A 24,748-nucleotide genomic window follows, 5' to 3' on the forward strand; every position below is an offset into this window, starting at 1 on the left:
GAATCCGGGCGGCTCAGGGGGGCGCCTGGGTTACCCCTGGACGGGGCAAATCCCGGCAGCGCGTGGCTACGCGGTCTCCTAGCGACCCAGGCTGCCCGCTGGGAACACAAACCTCCGAAGCCCAGGCCATCGACTGGGAGCCACGGCACCATGGTGGACCACGAGTGGCTGTTCCCGCCGGGGGCGCTGGACTCGGCGTCCCTGGGCATGAACTGCAGCCCCTGGTAAGCGCGCGGCGCCGGCCCGACGGCGCATGCTGGGGGGACCACTTGGGGGCGCGTGCATTCCTTGCTTGGCGGGCGGGGGACGTGGGAGAATCCGAGAGCCACCGAGGACGGGGCAGAGTTTCCCGCCTGCCTTTCCTGCTCAGTATCCCCTTCACCTATACAATTATAATATAATAAACCCAGCGCTCGACATTGCTCATTCCAAAGGACTTTTCCTTCTGTTATCATCACGACTCCTCGGGGGTGTAGCTTAACATCCCCATTCCAGATGGGAATCGGATGGCCACAGTCCCCTGTGGAAACTGGTTAAGCCTAGGATTTTGAGGTCTCCTGCTTAAGACCCACCCTTCTGTTTTCCTCCGCGTTAGCTAGCTCTTGCACCGTACACTCTGGGGCACCGGGATCCCTGTATGGGTTTGAGGGGCCTTCTGCGCTTGGAGCCTTTTTTCATCCAGCTGGTGCCTGTGGTCAAGCTGAGCCCGTGTTTGGGGGAGTGCCTCAGGCACCGGAGAGTTCTGCTCTCGTTTTGAAGAGTTGGTGTCACAGTCACAGGGCAGGAACACGAAGCCTTTTGCCTTTGCTGATTCTTTGGACTATTTATGAGAATGACATTCAGTCTCTTGGAGGCAGCAAGGCCGAAGTCAGAAAGGCTGGAGTTGGAGGCCAGTGTGCCTCTTGCTTGTCTTGATAACCTTAGATAAGGTAATTGCTCCTTTAGGGCTCAGTTTCCTTTAACTGTAAAATGGAGACTATAAAAGAATTAGCTTTGTAGGGTTGTTGTGAGGAATATGGAGGGTTAGTTCCTAGTAAGTATTGCTGATGGGTCATTAGAAACTCAAGATCAGATGTAATTTCAACGGCCCCCACTGTAGCTATTAGAGAGTGATTTATTAGATGCAGAGAGCAACCTTTTGTAAACTCATATTCTTGTGTCCTTTTATCTAGATTTTCACAGCAGAGCTGGGTTCAGCCTTTAAAACAGGCACACATATACGCACACACAGCGAGCAAGAAGTTTCTAGGTCTTGTGATAAAAAGAATAGGAATTGAGCTGGAATCTGTTTATGCCTTGCCGCTGTAAGGATGGGTGCAGCAAGGACTGGATTTGAGAGTAAAGAGTCTTTATAAACAAAAGGGGCCCAGAGGTGGAGAGGCATCAGAGAAAGACACCAGTACTGCAGAAATATCTGGCTAAGGCCTTGTGATGTGTTAGAATAGAGACTTGCTCAGTGTAAGGTAGTTTGGTTCAAAAGATGGGCAATGAAGCCAAATGGGCAGATATTAAAGAAAAGTTTTATTTGAGAGAAGCCTCAGGGCGGCCCCCACCAGCAAAAAGGCTGCTCAGCGGGGAAAGCATCCAGTCGGCTGGTGGGATTTCTTTTTATAGGGCTTTTGACCAATCGGGAGGTTACGCAGTGTAAGGTACGTGAACTTTGGCCAGTAAGGAGTTACACAGAGTTTATCTTTGTAACTTTGGCAATGCCTGGCTTGTGTATTTGAACAGGAGAGGTGAGGGAGGGAAGATGTGAGGGAAAGGGAGGGGGGCAGTGATGGGCAGGAACAAAGAAAGTGATGTGAAAACAGGGAAAGGAAGGGAGCAGCAACGTGAAGCATGGTCAGATCTGCAGCCATGCAAAACAGGGAAATGGGGGAAGGGCCCAGGGCCCAGACCTAACACTCAGGATGCTCAGCTTCCAAGTTCTGGCTTTGGTAATGCTGGTTGTGTTAGGTGATTCAGGAGCTGGTCTAATTTTCTTTCCTATTTGCCCATCTGACCATTCCATCGCTCTTTCATGTTCTAACTACTCCATGCAGATAGAGCCTGGTGGGTAAGGAAACTGAGTGGAGTAGGGCAGGTGCAAGGCAGTAGGGAGAGGTGGGGACTGTTGATTAGAGAGCATATGACTTGTTTAATGGTGTAGCCATTACTCTGTTCCAGTCAATTGTGGCTCAGTGGAAACATGGACCCAGATTTCTGAGACCTTATTTTTTGACAGGATCTGGAGTTCAGGATTACTTATGTTTTTATATGTCAGTAGCTCTAGTGTAGTAGTTAAGCACCTTTCTCCAGAGCCACACTACCTGGGTTAAAATCCCAGCTCTACCACTTATTAGCCATGTGACTTTTGACAAGTGTTTTTTATTTTTTTAATTTAATTTTATTTTTACTTCATTGTGTCTCAATTTCCTTAACTGTAAAATGGTAATAAGAATAGTACCTGCTTCAGAAAGTTGTTTTGAGATTCAAATAAGTTAATACATATAAAGCACTTAGGACAGTGCATGGTACATAGGAAGTTCTTAATTTATGTTAGCTATTGTGGTTCTTTAAATCCTTAAATTTATTATGAAAATCCAAAGAGAACCAAACAACAGATTGTGGACCCAGTTCAGTTCACGGACTGCCAGTTTCTAACCTCTGATCTAGTTTGACCCTCTGAGTTTAGTTGTGAAACTGAGGCCCATAGAGTGTAAATGAAGTGCTTGGTTGGTCAATGGCTGAGCTGTAGGTTTTTCTGCATTAAGAAAGGGTCACCAAGAGGAGCCGTAACTTGAGTATCCTTCTGTCTTAGTTTGCCTGAGCTTCTATCAAAAATACCACAAACAGGTTTTGGCTTAAACAACAGGAATTTATTGGCTCATGGTTTTGAAGTAAGAAGTCCAAAATTAAGGTGTCAGCAAGGCAATGTAGTGTTCATTTGCTGGCTGCCAGCAATCTTTGGGGTTCCTTTGTTTATCTCTCCTTCCCATCACAGGGTGATATCCTCTCCTTTTACACTTCTGTGGCTTCCAGATTCTCTTTTTGAGTCTTCTAGTAATCCAGATTAAGGCCCATCCTAGTTCAGCTGACCACACCTTAACTAAAAATAACATCTTTAAAAGGTCCTATTTACAATGGGTTCACAGCTACAGGGACATGGATTAAGATTAAGAACATGTGTTTGTTGGAGTACATAATTGAGCCTACCACACCTTCACAAAGGGAACAGATAGATGAAATGTGGTGGCAACATTTGGAGATAATGGATTAGATTTACAAATAGTAACATGAATGTGTCTTTAAAATATAGTGCTTAGTGAAACCAGTAAGAGAGCGGAATAGAGAACCATTTATGTAGATCAAGAATATCCACATGCAACAGTACAGGTCTTACAAAGACACATACAATAACAAAATAAATAAAATAAAGAGAGGGACCTTGCACAGACCAGTGATAGTGTGCCTTGAGCCAGGAGTGCATTTAACTCAACCCTCTCCATATGGTCCCCACTCTGCCCACCCCCAGAGAAAAGGGTGAAGGCCAGCCCCCTCACAACCCCCTTCACCTACCCCCATCCTCATGGTCCATAAGGCCCAGTATGTTGTCTTCTAGGTACAAGGAGAATCTACCTTCCAAGTGTTTCATAAAGCACAAGAACAGACTGAAGTTCCCCACCTCTCTGAACGGCCGGCGGTGGGTATTTGTGAGGAGGGGGCTGGATGACTTCAGGAAAGGCTGTCCCCCCTGCGAAGGTCTCATCACTCAGGGCCCCAGGGAGAGCTTTCTCCCCTTGACTTATCACAGAGCTCCCCCAAAGAAGAGGCAGAACAAACTGCCCAAGGAAGCAGCCCTGTTTTCTAAACTCTCACCATCCCAGCGGGCACGGAGCACCTTCGTAGAGAACATCGAGGCCTGCCTGGCCCGGCACCCCTTAGAGCTCTACCCAAACCTGGAGGAAGCTTTGCCTGTAGAGGTAACTCCCTGTCCTGGGGCTTGTGGGAGGGGCTTCACGGGGGACGTGAAAACAATCCCTCCTAGATGCCTGGGGAATTCCCTTGACGTCCTGGGTGATGTAATCAAAAGCAGGAGAGGACGATGAATGCCCCCACCCCAGATGAGGGTTCTCACAGGGTTTAGAGCAGCCTTCCTTTCTCTGCCCCCAGGAAGTACAAGCAGCAGCAACACACACGCTGCTCTCTCTGCTTCCCCTGACACCGTTCAAATTATAAAGGTACAGCAAACTGGAAATATTTGTCTTCTTTTCCCACGATGTTCTACCAGTCTACTTTTCTTTGTGACTTTTTTTGGGAGGAAACAATGGGGAGAATTGTTCAGTCTTGCTTCTGTCAGTTAGCCTTGGCATGAGGAGATATCCATAGTATTTGCTGACTGACAGATAGAAGGCGTACAAGAACCTGAAAGGTCATGGGGAAAGCCAGGCCACTCCATATGTCATTACTGTCCAGAGGCTACTTCTGACTTTCTGCTCCATTATCCATATTGCCAATCGTTTGTCCTTGTGATGGCTTCCACACTTCTAGGCATTGAGTCTGTGTTTCAAGCAAGAAAGGGAAAGGGGCAAAGGTTAAAGGTGTACCCTAATTCCCCTTGGTGCTACTTGGATTGTATGCCTGTTCCTAAACTAATCACTGTGATTTTGATTGGCCTGTCCTGCCTGAAAAGCAAGGATGGGGTCAGGCCAATTCATGTAGATCAAGAGGGGAAGGATGTAGTTCTCCAAAGGAAATTTTAGATGCTGGTTTTGTAGGAGGATGAATGGATGCTGGGCAGTCAAAACCACAGAAATCTTTGAGAGACACTTCACACGGTGGGTCTCTTGGGGGTGGAGGTGGCCCAGAGTCACTATTCTTTCCAAAGGAGATCAAACTTTTGCACAAAGGCTGTTCACTAATGTCCTAGGTGATGGAAAGTTTATCCTCAGCATAGTACTGGGCATATAAGTTGGTTGACAAGGGAAAGAGGAAGCAAAGGGGCAAGTTGGTCTGTTTTGTTTTGTAATCTAGGGGCCCACTTTGCAACACATTTTACTTCTCTCCAAGGCTATTTTGTGTTTGTAGCTCTTATTAAAGGTGCTGGAAGTGCTCGATCCTGACAGGAAGCTGGAGGACACCTGGGCTTATTGTCAGGATGTCATGAAAAGAACGAAGGAACCCATGAAGCTTTTTAAAAAAAGTTCTACAGAAGTCTACCTGGGTCCGTAAGTATTGTTCTAGTAACCCCTAACTCATTCCTATCACCTGATAAAGTGTTCTAGGAATTACCTTCCCAAATTTTCTCATCTTCAAAATAATTAGAGAAGTAAAAATAACTAGGATCCTGAGGAGGAGAATAAGGAGTCCTGGGTCCTGCTCTGAATCATGCTTATTTCTTAAATGGTTTATCCAGCAATGGAACGAACATGGGTTGTGTCTGCACAACCCAGAAGAACTGTTTGACAAGAGGAAAACTGAAGAAAACCAGATTAATTGACATAAAATGGGTCTTTGAATTATCTGTGGAGAAACTCTTTCATTCAATATTATTCGCACCAGGAGTTGGTTCAATAACCAAAAAAGAGGGAGATGGAGGAGAAGGAGGAGCTGGAGAAGGTTAATTCAGGGAATTGCAAAAATGATACTTAAGTGGTTTACTGGAAACATTATTTTACTCACAACTGTACATTAACTTGCAAACTTTTATTGTAAAGCCTTTTCTTTGAGTTTGGGTCTGTTCCTTAGAGTTCATCATTATCTCTTTTTCTGCACAAACCGCACCATTAATGCATGATCTGCGATTTCCAGTTTCCAGTTCATTAAAGTGGAGAGAAGACTTAGAGACACTAAAGAAGCAACCTGAGATTTTTAAGAAATCTTTTAAATGATTTTGTCCATACCTAATATGATGACAATTTAAAAAAAAGAAATTCACCTTCATTGACCTTTCCAGAATAGTATACTTAATCTTCATAGAACAACTCTCTTTTGTATCACACTCTTGCTTACTCAATCCGTATAATATTAAATCAAATAATGTAATGCCATGATATGTGTATTTAATGTAAGTAGATCTGAGGAAAACATTTGACTCTGGATATCAGCTGACTTCTGAAGAATGGGAGAACTGGAACTGGAGCCTTTACTGGGGCGTGGACTTCAGTCAGTGTGTTTGGTAGGGCTCATGTGGGGCTTCATTAGTCATGCAAGTTACCTATGTGGAGGTTAGTTAAGAAGCAATCTACTGTATTATTTATGTTTGTTAGGGGGAGACACATCTAAACCACATCTGACGTTTCCTACTAGGTGAAGGGAGTCCCACTCTTGTGACACTCTGGCCCCTCAACCCATTCACTCACTGTTCTAGTTTGCTAATGCTGCTGGAATGCAAAACACCAGAGATGGCATGGCTTTTATAAAAGGGGTTTATTTGGTTACACAGTTACAGTCTTAAGGCCATAAAGTGTCCAAGGTAATGCATCAACAATTGGGTACCTTCACTGGAGGATGGCCAGTGGTGTCCGGAATACCTCTGTTAGCTGCGAAGGCACATGGCTGGTGTCTGCTCCAAAGTTCTGCTTTCAAAATGGCTTTCTTCCAGGACATTCCTCTCTAGGCTGCAGTTCCTCAAAAATGTCACTCTTAGTTGCACTTGGGGTATTTGTCCTCTCTTAACTTCTCCGGAGCAAGAGTCTGCTTTCAACGGCCATCTTCAAAATGTCTCTCATCTACTTCCTGTGCATTCTTCAAAGTGTCCCTCTTGGCTGTAGCAAGCTGGCTCCTTCTATCTGAGCTGATATAATGCTCCAGTAACCAAGTCCCATGATGAATGGGTGGGGCCACACCTCCATAGAAATTATCTCATCAGAGTTATCACCTGCACTTGAGTGGGGCACATCTCCATGGAAACACTCAAAGAATTCCAGTCTAATCAGCACTAAAATGTCTGCCCCACAAGATTACATCAAAGAATGTGGCTTTTTCTGGGAGACAATACATTCAAACTGGCACACTCACTGTACCTCTGGGAACTTTGGGGAACACAAGTAGACACTGCCACTCATCTACTAGAGAACAAGACATCTATAGAACACACAAATTCTCCACCGATTCTCCTTTCTTGAGGGGAGGCCTGCCTGGGTCCAACCCTGCTGGGGATTGGGTGGGAGAGGCTGCCAATTTCTGGGTATCAGTTATCAAGTCCTCTTGGACCCAAGGCCATGCCCTCCAACATGGTTGCTGTCAGTAATAAAGGTGGATTACTTTTCAAGTTGCTCAGAACCCAGGTGGGGAAGAAGGAGGAGTGTTATATGTCAGGATCCCTTTGGAGACTTCAACTGTGGCATTTTGACTGTGAGTATCTTTGAATTCTTGGATTCAGTGAATCTTTAGCTTGTCCTCTTAATGCATGTTCAGTTTGCTAATGCTGCCGTTATGCAAAATAGCAGAAATGGATTGGCTTTTTTAAAGGGAGTTTATTTGGTTACAAAGTTATAGTCTTAAGGCCAGAAAATGTGCAAGTTAAGGTATCAACAATAGGGTATCGTCACTGAAGGATGGCCATTGGCACCTGGAAAAAAACCTCTGTTAACTTGGAAGGCATGTGGCTGGCATCTGCTTGCTCCCAGGTTGCATTTCAAAATGGCATTCTCCAAAATGTTGCCCCTGGGGGTTTTGTCCTCTCTTAGCTGCAGCTCCTCTTCAAAATGTCATTCTCAGTTGCTCTGAGGTCCCTCTATTCATGAGCTCTTTTTATAGGACTCCAGTGAGCCAATCAAGACCGACCCTGAATGGGTGGAGCCACATTTCCATGGAAACATTCAATCAGAAGGTTCCAACCTAATCAACACTAATACGTCTGCCCCCACAAGATTGCATTAAAGAATATGGCTTTTTCTGGGGGACATAATATATATAAACCAGCACAATGCAAAAAACAAACAAAAAACCAACCAAACCAAAAAAAAAAAAACAAAAAAACCAGCAATTCTTCTTGAGCACCTGTGATGGGTTATGGACAGTGCTAGGACCTGGAGACACAGAAGTAAAGCAGAGAGGACTCCTGTCCTCATGGTGTTTGCAGATGGGCATGGAAAGTAACTGTTAAAACAATGCATGAGTCTTTTTTTTTTAAAATCAGTATGTTTATTGTTTTTAATTAAATAGGAGAACAAAATGCAAATTAAATGGAATGTTTAGAAATAAGCCAGTGCAAACTAATATATAGTGGCACATCACCTATGTAGAACTTAGATCTAAACATATGACTTAATAACCTTAAACCTAGTTTAAAAAATAGCAATAAATAAGTCCCTAGACAGCTAAAATTGGTGTCACAAACTTGTTCACCAAACTCATACTTACAATCATCCTTACTCTTGCTGTGCCAACAAGTCTAATGAGTCTTATAATGTTTTTTTTTTTAATTAGAGAAGTTGTGGGTTTATAGAACAAGCATGTATAAAATACAGGATTCCCACATTACCACCCTATTATTAACACCTTTCATTGGTGTGGTACCTTTGTTACAATTGATGAAAGCACATTTTTATAATTATACTATTAACTATAGTCCATGGTTTAACTTAGGGTTTATTGTTTGTGTTGTGCAGTTCCATGGATTTTTTTAGGTTTTTTATTCTAGTACTATATACAACCCTACATTCCCCTTTTAACCACATTCAAATATATAATTCAATGCTGTTAATTACAGTCTCAATGTTGTACTACTATCACCACCATCTACTACCAAAACTTTTCCATCAACCCAAAAAAAAGCTCTGTATATTTTAAGCCTTAACACCCTATTCCCTACCTCCACTTCATCCACTGGTAATCTATAGTCTAGATTCTGACTCTGTGAGTTTGCTTATTCTAATTATTTCAAATCAGTGAGATCATACAATATTTGTCCTCTTATAGAATGTGGTTTTAAGTTATCCAGTTGTTCCAGTTCCGACCTGAAAGCTTAGGTATAAGACAATAACTATTTTATTAATTTATGGTTTCTGTGGGTTAGGATGGAGCTGATGGAGTTGGTTTGTTTCTGCACACTTTCCATAGTTGCAAAAGGACAACTCAAATGGTTGGGGTCTGGAACAAGAGCCTTTATTCATGACTCTGTGTGGCCTGGGTTTTCCTACAATGGTAGTTGGACATCACACATGATGGTCTAGGACTCCAAGTGCTTTAGGAAATACAGTGAAAGCCACTTTGCCTTTTACGACAGCCTTGTAAAGTCACAGGGCATCACTTCTACCATACACTGTTCGTCAAACCAGGCACAAGCCTGCCCATCTATCTCTTGGTGGCTAAGTGGCAAGGTGGTATGTGGAATGGGAAATATTTTGCCACCATTTTTAGAAAATACAGTCTAAACATACTCTGTCCTCTGGCCACAACAATGTGAATTCCCTTGCACATGCAGTATATACTACCTCCAAGACCATAGTAACGTCTGTTATGGTGTCAGGACAAACTCTGGGATTGCATCTTTTCCATCAGTCCAGGTGCAGGTTAGGCACCTCAGAAAGAGTTCCTCCAGTACAGTTCCTCTTAGCCTGCAGCCCCTCGCCAGTAGCAGAATGACCACATCCTGCTGTATGCCTGCCGCCTGGAGGTGCCGTCCGCTCCTGTCCTGGCTGCTCCAGCATATGAGTCTCATGTTTATGAAATACCACTTACTTTTTCATTCTAGTTATATCTTATTCTAAGCTCCATCCCCCTGGGTAGCAAGACATTTTATCTTGGTCATTTTTTATACTGCAGGAAAGTAAGGATAGGTCCTCAATAATTGCCTCTTTGTAGTCTTTGGAACTCCTTTTCTCTTGATCCTTGCTCTCGTTGGCTCACTGTGCACCATAGCTATGCACCCACCCTTCTCTTTCCACCCCATCCCCGACACCCAACATACTCACTTCCATGAGCTTGGTCATCTACACGACATAGGAAGTGCCTTTCACTTTAGGCAGTTTCTTTGGTCAACCTTGCAAAAATCCCAAGGCAAGAAATTACAAATGAGTGGGTTATCTACTTGAAATGGGAGAAGGTAAGCATGTAGAGGGTAATTTAATATCTTAATAAATTACCCTTTCACAAAATAAATGTGTAACTACGCAATGACAAGTTTTTCCTTCAGTGTATGTATTAGTTTCCTATGGCTGCTGTAGAAAATTACGGCAAACTAGGTGGCTTGAAACAACAGAAATGAATTCTCTCACAATTCTGGAGGCCAGAATCTGAAATCAGTCTCACTAGGCTGAAATTAAGATGTCAGCAGGGCCACAATCCCTCTAGAGACTCTGGGGAAGAATCCGTTCCTTGCCTCTTCCAGCCTCTGGTGGCTGCTGGCATTCCTTGGCTAGTGCTGCGTCACCCCAGTCTTCAAGGCCAGCTTCTGCAAATCTCTCTCTGCTTCATCTTCACATTGCCATCTCCTCTGTGTGTGGGTGTCAAATCTCCCTCTGCCTTTCTCTTATTAGGACACTTGTGGTGGCATTTAGGACCTACCTATATAATCCAGGATAATGTCCCCATCTCAAAATCCTTAATCTTGTTTGCAAAGATTCTTTTTTCCAAATAAAGTAACATTTGTAGGTTTCAGGGATTAAGATCTGATATCCTTTGGGTCCATTATCAGCCTACCACAATCATACATACATGTGGTAATATCTCCTTCTTTAAAATAACTTCCCTTGACCACATAGTCCCCTCTTTCCTTTACAACAAATCTTCTTGAGAGGAGGTATCTATACTCACTTCCTTTTCTCCTATTCTCTCTCTCTTTCTGTTTATTGTGATAAAATATACGTAACATAAAAATTTTAAATTTACCATTTTAACCATTTTTAAGTGTACAATTTGGTGGCATTAAATCACACAAATGATGTGACTATCACCACTAGAGGCCCTTTCCCTAGCACTCTATTGAAATTGCCCTTGGTCAAGGTCACCATTGACCTCTGTGTTGCCAAATCAATTCTCAATAATTATCCTACTTGATGTGTCAGTGGCAATCAACAGAAATTATGATGTCCTCCTTCTCAAAACACTTTCTTCACTTGGCTTCTGGAACTTCCCTCTTTTTTTTGGTTCTCCTCCTACTTACCGGACCTCTCTTCGGTCTTCTTTTGCTGGTTCCTCCTCACCTTCCTGACCTTTAACTTTGAAGTGCTTTAATCTCTAACATCTTCTTTTCTCTAGGAAGACTCACACCCAAGTGCCCTCATCCAGTCCATCTACATATGGATATTCAACATTTGCCCTTGGATATATAATTGGCATCTCAACAACTCCAGACCTGAATTGTTGATTTCTCCCCAAAGCTTACTTCTCCTTCTATCTCCCCCAGCTCAGTAAGAAGCAACTCCATACTTCCAAATGCTTCTGAAACAACAGCTGAAATCTTCCAACACCCCCTAATAGCTTTACCTTTGAAATATATCCAGTTTCTCACCTTCTCTACCACTACCATTCTACTCTAAGACACCATCCTTTCCTGGATTATTGAAATAGCTGCCTAACTGGTCTCATGGATTCCATTCATGCTCCTCTCTGCCAAGTTTATTTGTCACATAGCAGCTAGAATGATCCATTTTCAAACTTAAATCAGAAGATACCATTCCTTTGCTCAAAATTCTCCAATTGCTTACTTATTTAAGGTAAAATCCAAAGTCCTTGTGACTGCCTCTAGGGTTCCATATGATCAGTTTCCCATTACCTCTCAGGCCTTATCCTCTACTACTCTTACCCATAATCACACTTCTCCAGTAACACTGGCCTCTTTTCTGTTTCTTAACATGCTAAGCACACTCCCACCCCAGGGCCTTTGCATATGCTATTCTTTTCTGCTTAGAATGCTCTTTTACCAGATATCTGCATGGTTTGATCTCTTTCTTCTTTTAGGTTTCTGCTCAAATATCATTTTATTAGTGAGGCCTTCACTGTACAAATAAAAAGCTTTGTGTCACTCTCCATCCTTCCTACCCTGCTTTATTTTTCTTTATATCACTTATAAGCACCTGGCATATGTTTGCTTAATTCCTTTCTATCTGTCGCACTCTACTTGATTGTAAGCTTATGAGGACTGGGGCTTAGCTTTATTTATAGCTGAAACCTAATGCTTAGAATAGTGCTGAGCACATAGTTGGTGCTTAATAAATATTTGTTGAGTAAATGGGTGGATAAATTTATATATGAGTGCTATAAATAAAAGGCACAGGGTGCTTTAAGAGTGTGTAAGAGAGCTTGTGATACATCCTAAAACATGGATGCACCTTGAAAACACTATGCTAAGAGAAAGAAGCCAAACACAAAAGACCATATAGTATATGGTCGCATTTATATGAAATGTCCAGTGAATTTAATAGTATGTGAATTATGTCTAAAGAGAAAGAGAGAAGCTATTGAAGAGGTTTAATCAATCGAGGTTGCAGGGTGACTGGTTTGACAAGACCAGATTTACATTTTGCTATGACAGCTTTGGCTGCAGTGTAGAGAATGGGTTGGGGGTTGGGGACCTGTAAGAGACGAGATGCCAAGACATCAGTGAGGAGCCTGTTGCAATAATTCAGAGGAGACACAGTTAAAATCTACTAGACTTGTTGATGGGCTAGATTTTAGGGATGGGGGACAAGGAGGTCAAGGATGTTTCCTACTCATTAAGATTGTCCGAGGCTTTGGTAGACTTTAATTATTAAGCACAGTAATTGGTGCTTAGGCCTGTTATGTCTTAATAAATGGTACTTATTATTTAAAAAATCAACTTATAATGGCAGAATGCTATATAAATTTTAATTATTACAACTAATAATGATATACTTGCTTTTCTGATACGATTGTGGGACTTTGATCTTTGACAAATTAAAACAACTTGTTTGAGCTTGAAAGAGACTGTTGGAAATACTTGCTTTATCTCACCCTTCCCCACTATACTGTTGAAATCCACCTGGATTCACTGTATCTCATATTGTAATTCTTTGATGATCTCATTATCTTTAGTCCCAGGGAGGCTCCAGTGTCACATCCAGGCCAATGGCTTTATAAAGAGAAGAAACCAAGCAAAACGGATTTGCTCCATGGTCCTCTTCTTCATGAGAATGTATGCAAAGGAGTTAGTGACTTCTGCAACTGGGTTACTACTTTTGTAAGTTGGTAGTGACACTTCAACCTAGCTGACTTTTAAAAGACAAGCTCAAAGATGCTTTTATTAAAAAAAACACAAGAACAAAAACAGTGTTTTGGATATAATCTAAGTGAAATCACCAAAGATGTAAAAGAACCATTCTCTCCTGCCATTTATATATTGATAGAGATGCTTCTGGTAAATAAAATTCCTGGTAAGTTTGCAAGCTTGCAGCCAATTTGAATGTTTATGTTAATATCTTGTTTAATTGCTATTTTTGATATTCTTATTTTCCATTTCAATATCAGGACCTTCTTTTCTCTTTGTCCTTCATTCCCTTCTCAATTCATTTTTCTCAGTTATCTTTACCTGTAAGTAATTGGGCAGCTATGCTTGACTGCAGCCTTTGCAAAAAAAAAAAAAAAAAAAAAAGCTCTGAAATGAAGCAACTTTTGACTCAATTATCAAGGTCCTTTCCTTTGCCCACTTTCCAAGAACCTATTCTGTTACCTAGTCCTGCTCCTTAGTCCCTGCAGATGTCTAGATTCCTGTTACTTTTCCTGGTCTTATTAAGACCCTCTAGTATTTATGTCTCCCCCTCCCCCAATTATTTGAGTGTATTAGTCAGTTTTAGACAATGTATTATATAGGATTATTTCACTGGCAAGTGACTGATATGCAAGTCAGACTGGCTTAATGAGTAAGGGAAACATCCAGAGTTATTGGGATTTCAGGCATAGCTGGATCCACAGCTGGATTGAGATATCTTTAGGTGCTCTCCCTATTTCCCCAAGAGAAGCCAGAAGTAGCCACAAAATCTCTAACCTTGCATCCTACCAATGGGCAACCTCAGTTGGAAGAGAGCAATCCTTTTCCAATAGGGAAAAGTCTTCTTCTCACTGGGCTAACTTGGGTCACATGCCTGTCCTTGAATTAACCAGTATGACTAGAGATATGGAGTGTACTCATTGGCTAGACCACCTCACATGTATAACTTTGAAGCCAAGTTGGGGGTGTCCAGTCTAAACTGCAATTGATTGACCAAAAGTGGAGGAGGGCAGATTCCCCAAAGGAAGATTGGCGTAGGGATGCTGGGTGAGGTAGTTGATGTCCACTATACCTGGTGCCTGAACCTGGTGCTTATCCTTAATCTGGCTGGATTGAGTTGCCTAATTCCCAGGCCTTCCATTCTGCCATTCCTGCTGCTGGAGGCTCCTCTTCTATCTGGGCAGAAAATGTAAAGAACTCTAAGCTAATAGGTTAGCTTCTCTGGTAGCTGGCCTTGTTTTCAGTCCCTTATGACCAAGGTCCCCCCCTTTACCTCAGCTCTACAATCTAGGTCCCTATTGAGTCACCCTGGGGTATTTTCTTCATGGGGTTAAATTAAAAACAGACTCCGAAAACCAAGGTGCAGAATAAGTTTATTGAGCTAAGTGGCATGCGTGGGAGCCAAACTAAAAGAAAGTTACTGCTCAAACCAAAGTGGAGGGGAAGCAGTTTATATACCTGCTTAGAACAAAGAAAGGGAATGGAGGAACGGGGAGGGGAGGCAAGGAGGATGTGAGCTATGTGAACTGTCTGGGGCAGGGCATCCTTGGGTACCGTAAAACTGCAAAAGCTGCCCAGGCAGAATGTGTAGGAATAGGCCTATCTGGTGAAGATAAGCAGATGTGTTGGTGTCAGCATGACTTGTTTATCACAGATCCTTCTTTCCCATTCTCTCTGAATTCCATGGAGGCAGGGGTCTTAATTAGCACTGCAAAGGATTGTTGGTATGACAGCATGACTCAGTTGCTTTTGGTTTCTTCTTTGTCATTTCCTGAGTAAAACTGGAAGTTTAAGCACATTAAGATGATTAGTAAAGCTATTTACCATTCTAACTTCACAACAGTATTATCACTGGCTTCACCTGCTGTTGATTTATTTTTTACCTCATTGATTCTGCTTCTCTATTTCTACTTCGTTATTCTTTCAGCTTGGTTTAGACTCGACTCCTCCCTTTATGGCCCTGACCCATTTCATGACTCCTCTTTAGCCAGTGACAAATAACCTCATTCTCTCTGTGTTCCCCAATTTCTTTTTTTCCAAACTGAGATTCTGCGATATCCACCTTATCCTTTAGCACTGAGCCACATCATAGGTCAATGGTCAGCTTCCTGTCCTTTGCCCCCCTCTACTTCCTTCAACTGTGGCTGGGGGAAGGGAGTGGAGAGTGGTCTGTGTGTGAAATATGGCTGACTAGAGCTGCCACCTTCAGGGAGCATAGAGCAGCTTCCTTTATAAAGGGCTCTGGACAGGGCAGACACTCACATGTCTAGACATGTCTGGAAAACATTTCCAGGGATGTCACTGCTATGAAATGCTCAAGATTTTTGCCTTTGATCAAATAGTCTGCATTTTTCTCAGCCATCAGGAACTCACTGCTTCTTGTAGCTCCTAATCTGTCTCTTCTTGCACTGACAAGTCCCTCCAGACTCTAAATACTTCTTGTCTCCAGTGAATGCTGCTGAGCATATTCTACTCCAGAATACCTCTTCCCAAGCAAGGGTCAAATATCTACCTTAGATTAAAGCAAAAAGCAAGGAGCATTTCACCATTTGTCCTCAACTTATGCAATGTGATATTATTCCAGGGAATTTCAAACATTGATGAAGAGTTCATCCTGAAACAGTTTGCCATTGACTACGAAAGCAAACCAAGCTGCGATGTGCTTCACACAAGACTGAACCAGGGGCTAAATAAACTGCAGGAACTAGAATTCTCCTTCCAGGAACTGACCTTCAAGAGGAAACTCCAGAAGCCACAGGTAATTGCCAAAGGGAAGAAGACTGAAAATCAAAGAAAATTAATCAAGTCATATCAAAGCCTTAAGTGTTCTTGGACTCTGGTACTTCAAGGGAGTACTGGCCTTTTAAAATAGAATTCTTGGATTTTTACCAGAATCTTACTACTACAAACATCATTCTCAACCACATGCTTGACTGATCATTAACAAATTGCCCAATTTCCTCAATAACAAATTGCTATGAGGCTGGGAGATCAAGGTAACAGAAAGGAGAAATAACATGCTTTGTTCCAAGGGGAAGTACTATGGGCCCTGGCAGTACTTTTTTACTTTTCTACACAATGTCTAGAATGCTGCACAAGTCAAACAGTGTGAGTCAAACAGACTTAAGTGTCTAAGTAGGAGTGAGGGTAATGAGAGTAGTTTGATTACTATGTGTCTTGGTGTTAAATTTTTCGTGTTTCTTATGCTTGGGGGGTTTTGAGCTTCTTTGATCTGTAGCTTCTTTTTCTCTTAGAGTGAAAAACAATGTTACCTCTAATTACCCACTGCCTTATACACATAATCTTTGATACTGTATTTCCATTGTTTAAGAGGACATAGTTGTTAATTTTGTCCTTTATGGTCTAATGCAATTGGCTGAGCTGTTTTGGCATCATTATAGTTTTCCTCTTTGCAGCCCGTTACTGATGTCAGCACTTTAATTTTTCCGTTTCCCTTGTGTTAAAGGTTAAAAGGCAAAGTGATGCTGAATAGGCAAATTATGTTCCTCACAGCCATGGCCTGAATCACTCTTGCCCTGACTCTTGCCTAAATCAAATTGCTCAATTTCCAGTACTTACAAATAATTGCACAAATGCTGCTTTATAAACCATGGTGATCATTGCCAAAATTGAACTTTTGCCTGGCAGATGGAGGGTCACTATGCAAAAGTTCGAAGTATATATCCACGTGGTACCACTTTTCCTTCTGCCTGAAGGACTTCCTATAACACTTCCTGTAGTGTGGGCCTCCTAGTGATGAATTTTTTCAGCTTTTTTTAATGTCTCAAAATATCCTTATTCTGCCATGATTAAAAACAAATATTTTTGTGGGCATAGAATTCTATGTTCAGGTTTTTCCTTTTTTTATTATTTTGGTATTTTAAATATGTCTCTCTACTATTCTTGCTTGCATTGTTTTTTTATGAGAAACTTTATGTTATCCCTATCTTTGTTTCACTGAACATAATACGCTTTTTTCCTTGGTTGCTTTTAAGATTTTCTCTTTGTCTCTGCTTTCGAGCAGTTTGATTACTACATGTCTTGGTATTAAATTTTTCGTGTTTCTTGTGCTTGGGGGGTTTTGAGCTTCTTTGATCTGTAGGCTTATAGTTTTCATCAAAATTGGAAAAATATTGGCTATTATTTCTTCAAAAATATTTTTATGTCTCTCACCCAACCCTTCTTTCTGGAACTCTAATTATATGTATATTAGGCTGCTTGAATTTGTCTCATAGCTCACTGTTGCTCTGTTCAATTTTATGATTCTGTTTTCTCTTTATGTTTCTATTGCTATGTCCTTAAATTCTCTAATTTTTTTATGAGATGTTTAATCTGTTAATCCCATGTATTTTTATCTCATACATTATAATTTTCTTCTCTGTAAGTTTTATTTTGGTCTTTTAAAAAAAGTCTTCCATGTTTCTACTTAATGTTTTGAACATATGGAAAACAGTTAAAAATAACTGTTTTAATGTCCTTGTCTAAAAATTCTAACATATGTATCAGTTCTGTGTCAGTTTTGATCTCCTAATTTGGGGTCATGTTTTCCTGCCTCTCTGAATGCCTGATAAATTTAGTGGATGCCAGACATTGTGAATTTTACCTTGTTGGCTGCTGGATAATTTGTATGCCTATAACCATTCTTGAGTGTTTTTTTCTGGAATGCAGTAAAGTTACATGGAAGCAGTTTAATCATTTTCAGTTTTGATTTTTTATTGTTTTTTCTATTTTTTTTTTTAAATATTTGTTAAGATTTATTGGATGGGCCTGAAGTAATGTCCAGTCTAGAGTGAATTTACTCCCCACTACTGAGGCAAGACCTTTCTGTGTACTCTGCCCTCTATCTCTGTGAATCTTTAGGCTTTCCAGGTGGGAACAGGCTCTGTTCCTGGCCCTGTCTGAGCACTGGCACTGTTCCCCATCCTTTCAGTTGGTTCTTTCCCTGGCCATGGGTAATTGCCTCCAACACATGCACTGATCAGCCCTTTGCTGAATACTCAGGGGGTCCCCCTGCAAACCTCTGGAGTTCTCTCTGTCTTCTCTGGTACTCCATGCTGTGAACTCTAGCTACACTGTGCTGGATGTATCTGGACTGATACATTTTGGTTGTCATGACTGGCGAGCAGGTTGCTACTGCCATCTTGTGGGTAGAGGCCAGGGAGGCTGCTAAACATTCTCTAATGCACAGGACAGCCTCTTGCAACAGATTACCCCAGCCTAAAATGTCAACAGTGCCAGCGTTAAGAAACCCAGCTTTAATTCACAAATATTTATTGAGCACCTATTATGTCCTAGGTGCTGTTCTAGATGCTTGGGGGGTATAGCAGACAAAAATTACTCTGTTCCTGAAGCTGACATTTTAGAGGGTAGGAGGAGAGACAGACAGCCAGTCAGAAAAATATGTAGCATATCGAATGCTTATAAGTGCTAAGAAAATAAGGCAGAGAAGGAAGATGAGGAGTGTTGTGAGGGGGTTTCAGTTTTTCAATTGAGTCATCAGGGAATATACCACTGAAAAGGCGGCTTGAAGGAGGTGAGAGAGCAAGCCATGTGGGTCTCCTGGGGAAGAGGATGGCAGAGGGAACAGTGAGTGCAAAGGCACTGAACAGATGCAGGCAGTCGTGATATAGTGAGGCGGTCACTTGGAGGGGAGGGATCACAATGCTGAATCCAACCCTGAGAAAGGATTTCTGGCCTATCTGCTCTCTCCTGTTTTCTAATTCATCCAACACGTACCACTCCTTAGCTTAAATGTGGGTGAAGGGAGAGAGGGGCAGAATCTTTGTGGTTTATTTCTTTCTTTGCCCAACCCAAGAGGTAGGCCCCCTTTTGTGATGAGACGATGGGTGGGCATTGCATCCACAGTACCAGGCTATGAACCAACAAGAGATTCTTTACATTCTTGGTCCCTTAATGAAGAATGGGAGAAAGAAAGGAATGAAATCTATTCTTGCCTCTCTTTCTGTCTCCTAGTTAGAGGGGCAAGAGGTTGGTGTTGGAATAACATTTTGATCAAATGTAGCATAGCATTTACAAGACTGAATGGGCTCATACATAGTAAGTACAATAATTTGTTATTTTGGTTGACTGAGTACTGCTTAAGGTCATTGCCCTTAGGTGAAACATGATTTTTGCATGATTTCTAGCTGCTTTATGTACCTTTCCCCTTCAATCTTCACAACAACATATGGAGTGGATACTATTGTTATCTCCATTTTAAAAATGAAGAATTTAAGTAACTTGCCCATGGACTCATAGCTACTAAGTGAGGGGTTAAGATATGAACCCAGGTCTGTCTAAATCCAAAGGCCACACTCTTAGCCAGGACATTATTTTCTCAACCATGAGCTTTTCATGTTGCCTTTGTAAGTTGAAGAGTATTGAAACTTCGTAAGATAGTTTGTCACAGACAAACCATAAATTAAAAGTAATAACACTACTTTTATAAACTAAATCTTAGATCTATTGAAATGAAAAACCAAAAGAACTAATGACCTTGGTAATTGTTATTTTCTATAGAATCCTTATAAACCGAAATGGGTAAAGATGAGATATGGAGCATGGTATCTGAATACTAAGTTGTGGAAAAAGCAAAGAGCAGATGAACCTTTGGTTGACCCCACTATCTTACTTAAAGCTCAAAATGAGAATTTTAAAAAGGAGCTGCAGGAACAGGTATGTATATAGCTGAGATTTGCTCATGTAGACTATAGATTATTACAGTGCAATTGCTACCCTCATACTGAAGTTAGAGTCTCCGGAGTATTACAGAAGTTCACGAAAGTCTTAGTTTGCATATTGAATTCAGCAGTGAGAAAGCTGAGTCATTATATGGGGAATGTGTAATAAACTAGTCTTGAGATTACCTGGTAGACCTTGTCTCTTAAGATAGAACAACTACTTGTACTCCTATCATTCTTGGAACACTTGATTCCTTGGAAAATTGTTCAAATGGCGGTATGACTTTTTCAGATTACCTCAATTCTCAGAATGGATATGACATCGTGGATTCTCGTTGGGTAGCTAAATGTGAAACTTGTTTCCTATTGGCAATGAATGAATGTCAAGGAAATAAAAAGAGCAATTGTGAAACTTCTTTATGCAATTTAGCACTCAGAGTTGCAGGGGCTGTCTGAGAAGAGGTTAAGCAATATTTGATACCTCAAAACAACAAACACGCACAAGGATGAGCTTTAATTTTACTACCAGTAAACACTGGCCTGCCCGTCTCTTCTGTGCAAGTACCTAATGGAAAGAAGATTCTCATCACTATTCTGGATATTTGGAAATATTGATGCAACACTTGCACAGGACTCTGATGAGAATATTTGTGAACCTCTTTTCTTTTTCATCAGACACAAAACTCCCAGATAACAGATGTGAACACACTTTGAAAAAGTAAAATAGTATATAAATGTGACATCATTTCATGCAGTAATTACTCTTCAATTGCCTCTTTTAGATTGGAAAGCTAGGACAGGAAGGATGGTCATTTTTATCCTTTCTAGTACTGGCTATGAAACTCTTATTTTCAGATGTGAGGTGTTACACAAAATTACAGGTGCAACATGTTTATATAAACCTCAAAATAAAGTAAATAATGTTCAGCAGATTTTCTTGGTGTATTTTTTTTTTTTTTTTTTTTTTGGAGCTGCCTATCTAGGTTTACATGAATTTAATACATAACATAAAACTATTCCAGTTACCCCATTTTTTAATGCTATTTTATTGAGGTACACTCACACAACACACAATCCCTCAAAGTGTACAAATCAGTTGCTCACAGTTGTGCATTGATTACCATCCAGTTGCCCTTTAAGAAACAAAACAAAATACTCCCAATAAATTAAATACTTATAAACAAAAATAGTTACAAAATTATTTTTGTTTTAAGGTGTCTCTTTTTAAAAATATATTTAAAAAGACATATTCTTGAAGACTTAAAGAATTTCACAAGAAGTATTCCATTTTGGTGACTAAAGATGTTTGCCCAAATGGTTACATCTAGCTAATGAAAAAGGATCATTCAATTTTTTTTTTGAAAATTTGTTGATATAACCTTTAGAGTAGAAGATTGTTTGCAGGAAGGTTAGTTCCGGGAAGGATTCCAAACAATGGAATTGTTCTAAAATGATATTTTGTACTAACTGAAGAATGATTTGCCCTAATGCACCGTAGGTGGTGCCACTCGGCTCTGGCACCCCACATCACCAGACACAGATGGGATGCTGTGTCTGGTAAGGGAGAGTCATGATGATGTCGCCACTATCTTGCTGGTGACTGTGCTTGATTGACTTGTTTTAGAAGTAAAACCATCTTAAAATACTGAATTAGAATTATTTAAATGTATATCATACATTTAGTTTTTAAATTCAAATAAATGAAAAGAAAAACAACACAGGATATGTGAGTGTTCAGAAGATGTTGGAACTATATCAAGTCTTTTTGATTATCATGCCCTTTGGATGGTTTAAGTTCTATAAATTGTAGATATATTGTTAGTCTAAATAGGTTAGATTCCAGACATTCTAGGTCAGTAATTGTCTAACTGAATTGCTTAAATGTGTTGCCTATCCTTAAGATGGTAAGAAAACAGGTAGGAGAAGGAGGGAAAGCTGGGCATCTTTTGAAAGCCTCCTATTCATCAACTTGTGAACATTATTTACACCCATATTCTCCAATGAGAAGGAAGGGTTTAAAAGTGAGGCATTTTATAAGGACCTTAATGCTTCAAATTAGGTTGAGTATGAAATGAAGCTCCTGGCAACTGACCTGTTTTTTGAATATGGACACGCTTTTGTTTAGGAGGATTTACTTGAACAGCTTCATGGAATGGTTGCCTTCAAGAATTTCATCCTAGGCAGGGGCTACAGGATGCCGAATGTGAGTAAAGCATCATGTTGGAAAATCCAGCTGGGGGGCTTCGCAGCTCACAGTTGTTGATGGGAAGGGATTGGCACCTGATAAAATAAAAATATGACTCTTCCAGGCATACACCAAGACTCAGCCCCAAAGAAAGGGAGTGCTTTTCCCCAGGCATAGAGATAGGATGTGGCAATTTGCCCTTTTCTTCTGCCAGTTTTGTTCTTGCTGTCTCCCTGATGATATTTGACTTACATTCCTTAGGTTTGGGTTTGGCCTTAATGGGACCAAAGTGAAAGGGATTTATTTATGGGGCGTATGTCTTGTAAATTCTGGCTATAACCAAAGCATCAAAATTCTTCAGAAGTCTAAGTCTCCTTAACTCCATGTCTAAGGACAAAGAGTTGGGGGGTTTGGGTTGAGACAAAATGGAGTTGGACATTGCAATTTTGTCATTGTACCTTGAAGCAGACCTCATAGTACAAGAGGAACCAGACAAGGGCAAAAGTTTACTTCCTGTGGGGCCCTGCCAGTGTGTTCTCTTTCCTCCCTTTTCCCTTTTCCCCTTCTAGTTTACCCTCCCTTGACTTGTAAACCTGGTCCTGGCTACCCCCTATATGAATAATTTCCCCTCCGTGCTTCTGCTCCCTGGAAGATCACGTTACAACCAGTGTGTGGTGGGAGCTTGTCAGAATGGACCCTCCAGCTTGGAGTTGTGCACTCAGACCAGCCCTGGCAGCACGGCAGGAAACCAGATAGGCTTCTGGGGCTGGAGTCACAGCTAATAATACATTATGCATTTGCCCCATGTCCTCTGTGTGCACAGCCCTCAGGATCTTTGGGGGGCAGTCAAAAATTCCTGGAACTGTGAGATTGGATATCTCTTTTTCTGAGAGTGATAGAACTAATAATAGCTTATACTTACCAGCAAATAGAAATACCAATCAAGTTCAAATCGAAACTGGTTTCAAAGTTAAACCAGACAATATGTGGGCAAGTCTCTGGCCTGAGGTGAAGACCAGGATGGAAGACCCTGTTACAGAGCTGGGATGAAATATCTCCTTTAGCTTTTCACATTGATAATAGGCCCATTAGGTATACCTAATATACAAGTTTATGGATTTATAACAATTGCCTAATCTGTATATAAGGTTCACATAAATATATTTATGTATATTTATGTGTATAATATATAGAACATACTTATACAGGATAGCTATATATGATTATACTTATTCATATAATATATAAAATATACCTAAGTACAAATATGATTATGTGAGATGTGTGTGTGTGTACGTATCTCTCTTATTTGCTCTTGGTGACTCACATTTCTACTTTAACATTTTTAGTGGCAAAATACACTTTTTCCCATTTTTTCATATCCCTTCTTGGCTTAATCCATTCTGTCAATGAAGTTTTGTTCAATTTTGGCTAAAAGGAAGCATGCCTCCCACACTGGCTATCCTCTTTTCGACTGTGTTAACTAATGAGAGACGATGACCCCCGCTACAGCTGGGTCCTCCGAGAACACATTAACTCAAGACTGGCATATTTTGTCCCTCTATTCTTACATTCTATATCTTTCTATTTCATCCCTGAGTTCAACTAAAAGAGAAGAGGGGAGGGAATCTATTATAGTAATTGTGATACATATGTGTGTATATATATGTATGCATATATCCTGTACTACATTTATTTACTTAAATATGTGTGAACATTCATTCTCTTCTTACTCCAATAAGGCATGTGTATACCCTATGTATATATGCATTTATGAGCATACATATTTATCTATACATTTATATATATGGTATCTGCTGCGGCTGGATTATCTACTTTACGCATTTACCTACAGCTTCGTTCCCTCTGCTGCTCAGATGGGTCCCAGTAGTTATGAGATATAAGGTTATGCTGAGCTGGGTTGGGCTGGGCTTGGGCACAAAACAAGTGTGAATTGTATCTGAGTATTTTTGATGTGTTCCAAGGACCAACATATATCATGGTCAAATTAATTGACATATGATTTTGTGTAGTATTAGGAGGTATGTCAGAGAGTGAGGTTGTGAATTTGGGCATGGTAGTGGTTGTGGTGAGGTGATGAGTACTGTACAATTTTTATTTGCCAATCTAATAAAGGTTCTTTAATTTTTTTTTTTAGTTCCTTAAGAAGACATATATTGAGAAAGAATGTAAATGTGAGTGTAAAAAGACTCCTATAACACAATCAAAAGAAACTAACTCAAGCATAGAAGAATCTTGAAAGGATGATAAGACAGTTTTTTATTTGCTACATATTTGGCTATCTTGCTCTCTCGTTTTAAGCAATACACTGAATTTATGATGAGTGCCCCACCATGGATGTACATCTTTGACTTGGCAATATCCATAAATTTAGTATCTCATGCTTTTAAATGTTTCTAATAAATATTTTATATAGTTTATCAACTATGAGATCAATATTCACATATACTTTTCTCACATTCTGTATCACTGTGGATATTACACAGTTATAGCAACTATTTGTAAAAATAAAACCATAGATAAAAGCAGAATAACTCTATTGCATTTTCCAGAGTATTATTTTCCCTGGTTTTGAATGAATACCTCCTTTCTTCTTCCTTTATGATATTACTGTCTTTCATTTTGAGTTAAGCTTATTAAAGTGCTTTTCCCTTCTGTAGGGATGTTAGTTTTTATAATAAATCCATACCTATAACATAAGGTCATAAG

General features: G+C 40.6%; 1 protein-coding gene across 4 annotated transcripts; it reads left to right on the plus strand.

Moving 5' to 3' along the window:
* Positions 1 to 24,459, plus strand: FAM47E (family with sequence similarity 47 member E). Of its 4 annotated transcripts, XM_037830021.1 has the most exons (9): positions 1 to 224; positions 3,602 to 3,682; positions 3,794 to 3,962; positions 5,068 to 5,207; positions 12,982 to 13,126; positions 15,738 to 15,911; positions 19,673 to 19,828; positions 21,959 to 22,036; positions 24,177 to 24,459. In XM_037830021.1, the coding sequence occupies exons 1-9, from the start codon at positions 151 to 153 to the stop codon at positions 24,276 to 24,278; spliced, it is 1,119 nt and encodes a 372-aa protein (XP_037685949.1). In that variant the 5' UTR covers positions 1 to 150; the 3' UTR covers positions 24,279 to 24,459. The 4 variants fall into 4 exon arrangements, with proteins under 4 accessions (XP_037685949.1, XP_037685947.1, XP_037685948.1 ...); XM_037830019.1 differs by having other exon boundaries at positions 3,602 to 3,962; XM_037830020.1 differs by lacking the exon at positions 21,959 to 22,036 and having other exon boundaries at positions 3,602 to 3,962.
* The last annotated feature ends 289 nt before the right edge of the window (positions 24,460 to 24,748 follow it).

The sequence above is a fragment of the Choloepus didactylus genome, chromosome 3, assembly GCF_015220235.1.
Source record: "Choloepus didactylus isolate mChoDid1 chromosome 3, mChoDid1.pri, whole genome shotgun sequence".
In the NCBI taxonomy this organism is placed as follows: domain Eukaryota; kingdom Metazoa; phylum Chordata; class Mammalia; order Pilosa; family Megalonychidae; genus Choloepus; species Choloepus didactylus.

What these genes read in the sequence shown, in the direction of transcription:
- FAM47E (XM_037830019.1), top strand. Translation starts at nt 151, where the DNA reads ATGGTGGACCACGAGTGGCTGTTCCCGCCGGGGGCGCTGGACTCGGCG. An exon ending in AGGAAGCTTTGCCTGTAGAG is followed by an intron (nt 3,963 to 5,067) that starts GTAACTCCCTGT and finishes TTGTGTTTGTAG; the next exon opens with CTCTTATTAAAGGTGCTGGA. An exon ending in GGGGCTACAGGATGCCGAAT is followed by an intron (nt 22,037 to 24,176) that starts GTGAGTAAAGCA and finishes TTTTTTTTTTAG; the next exon opens with TTCCTTAAGAAGACATATAT.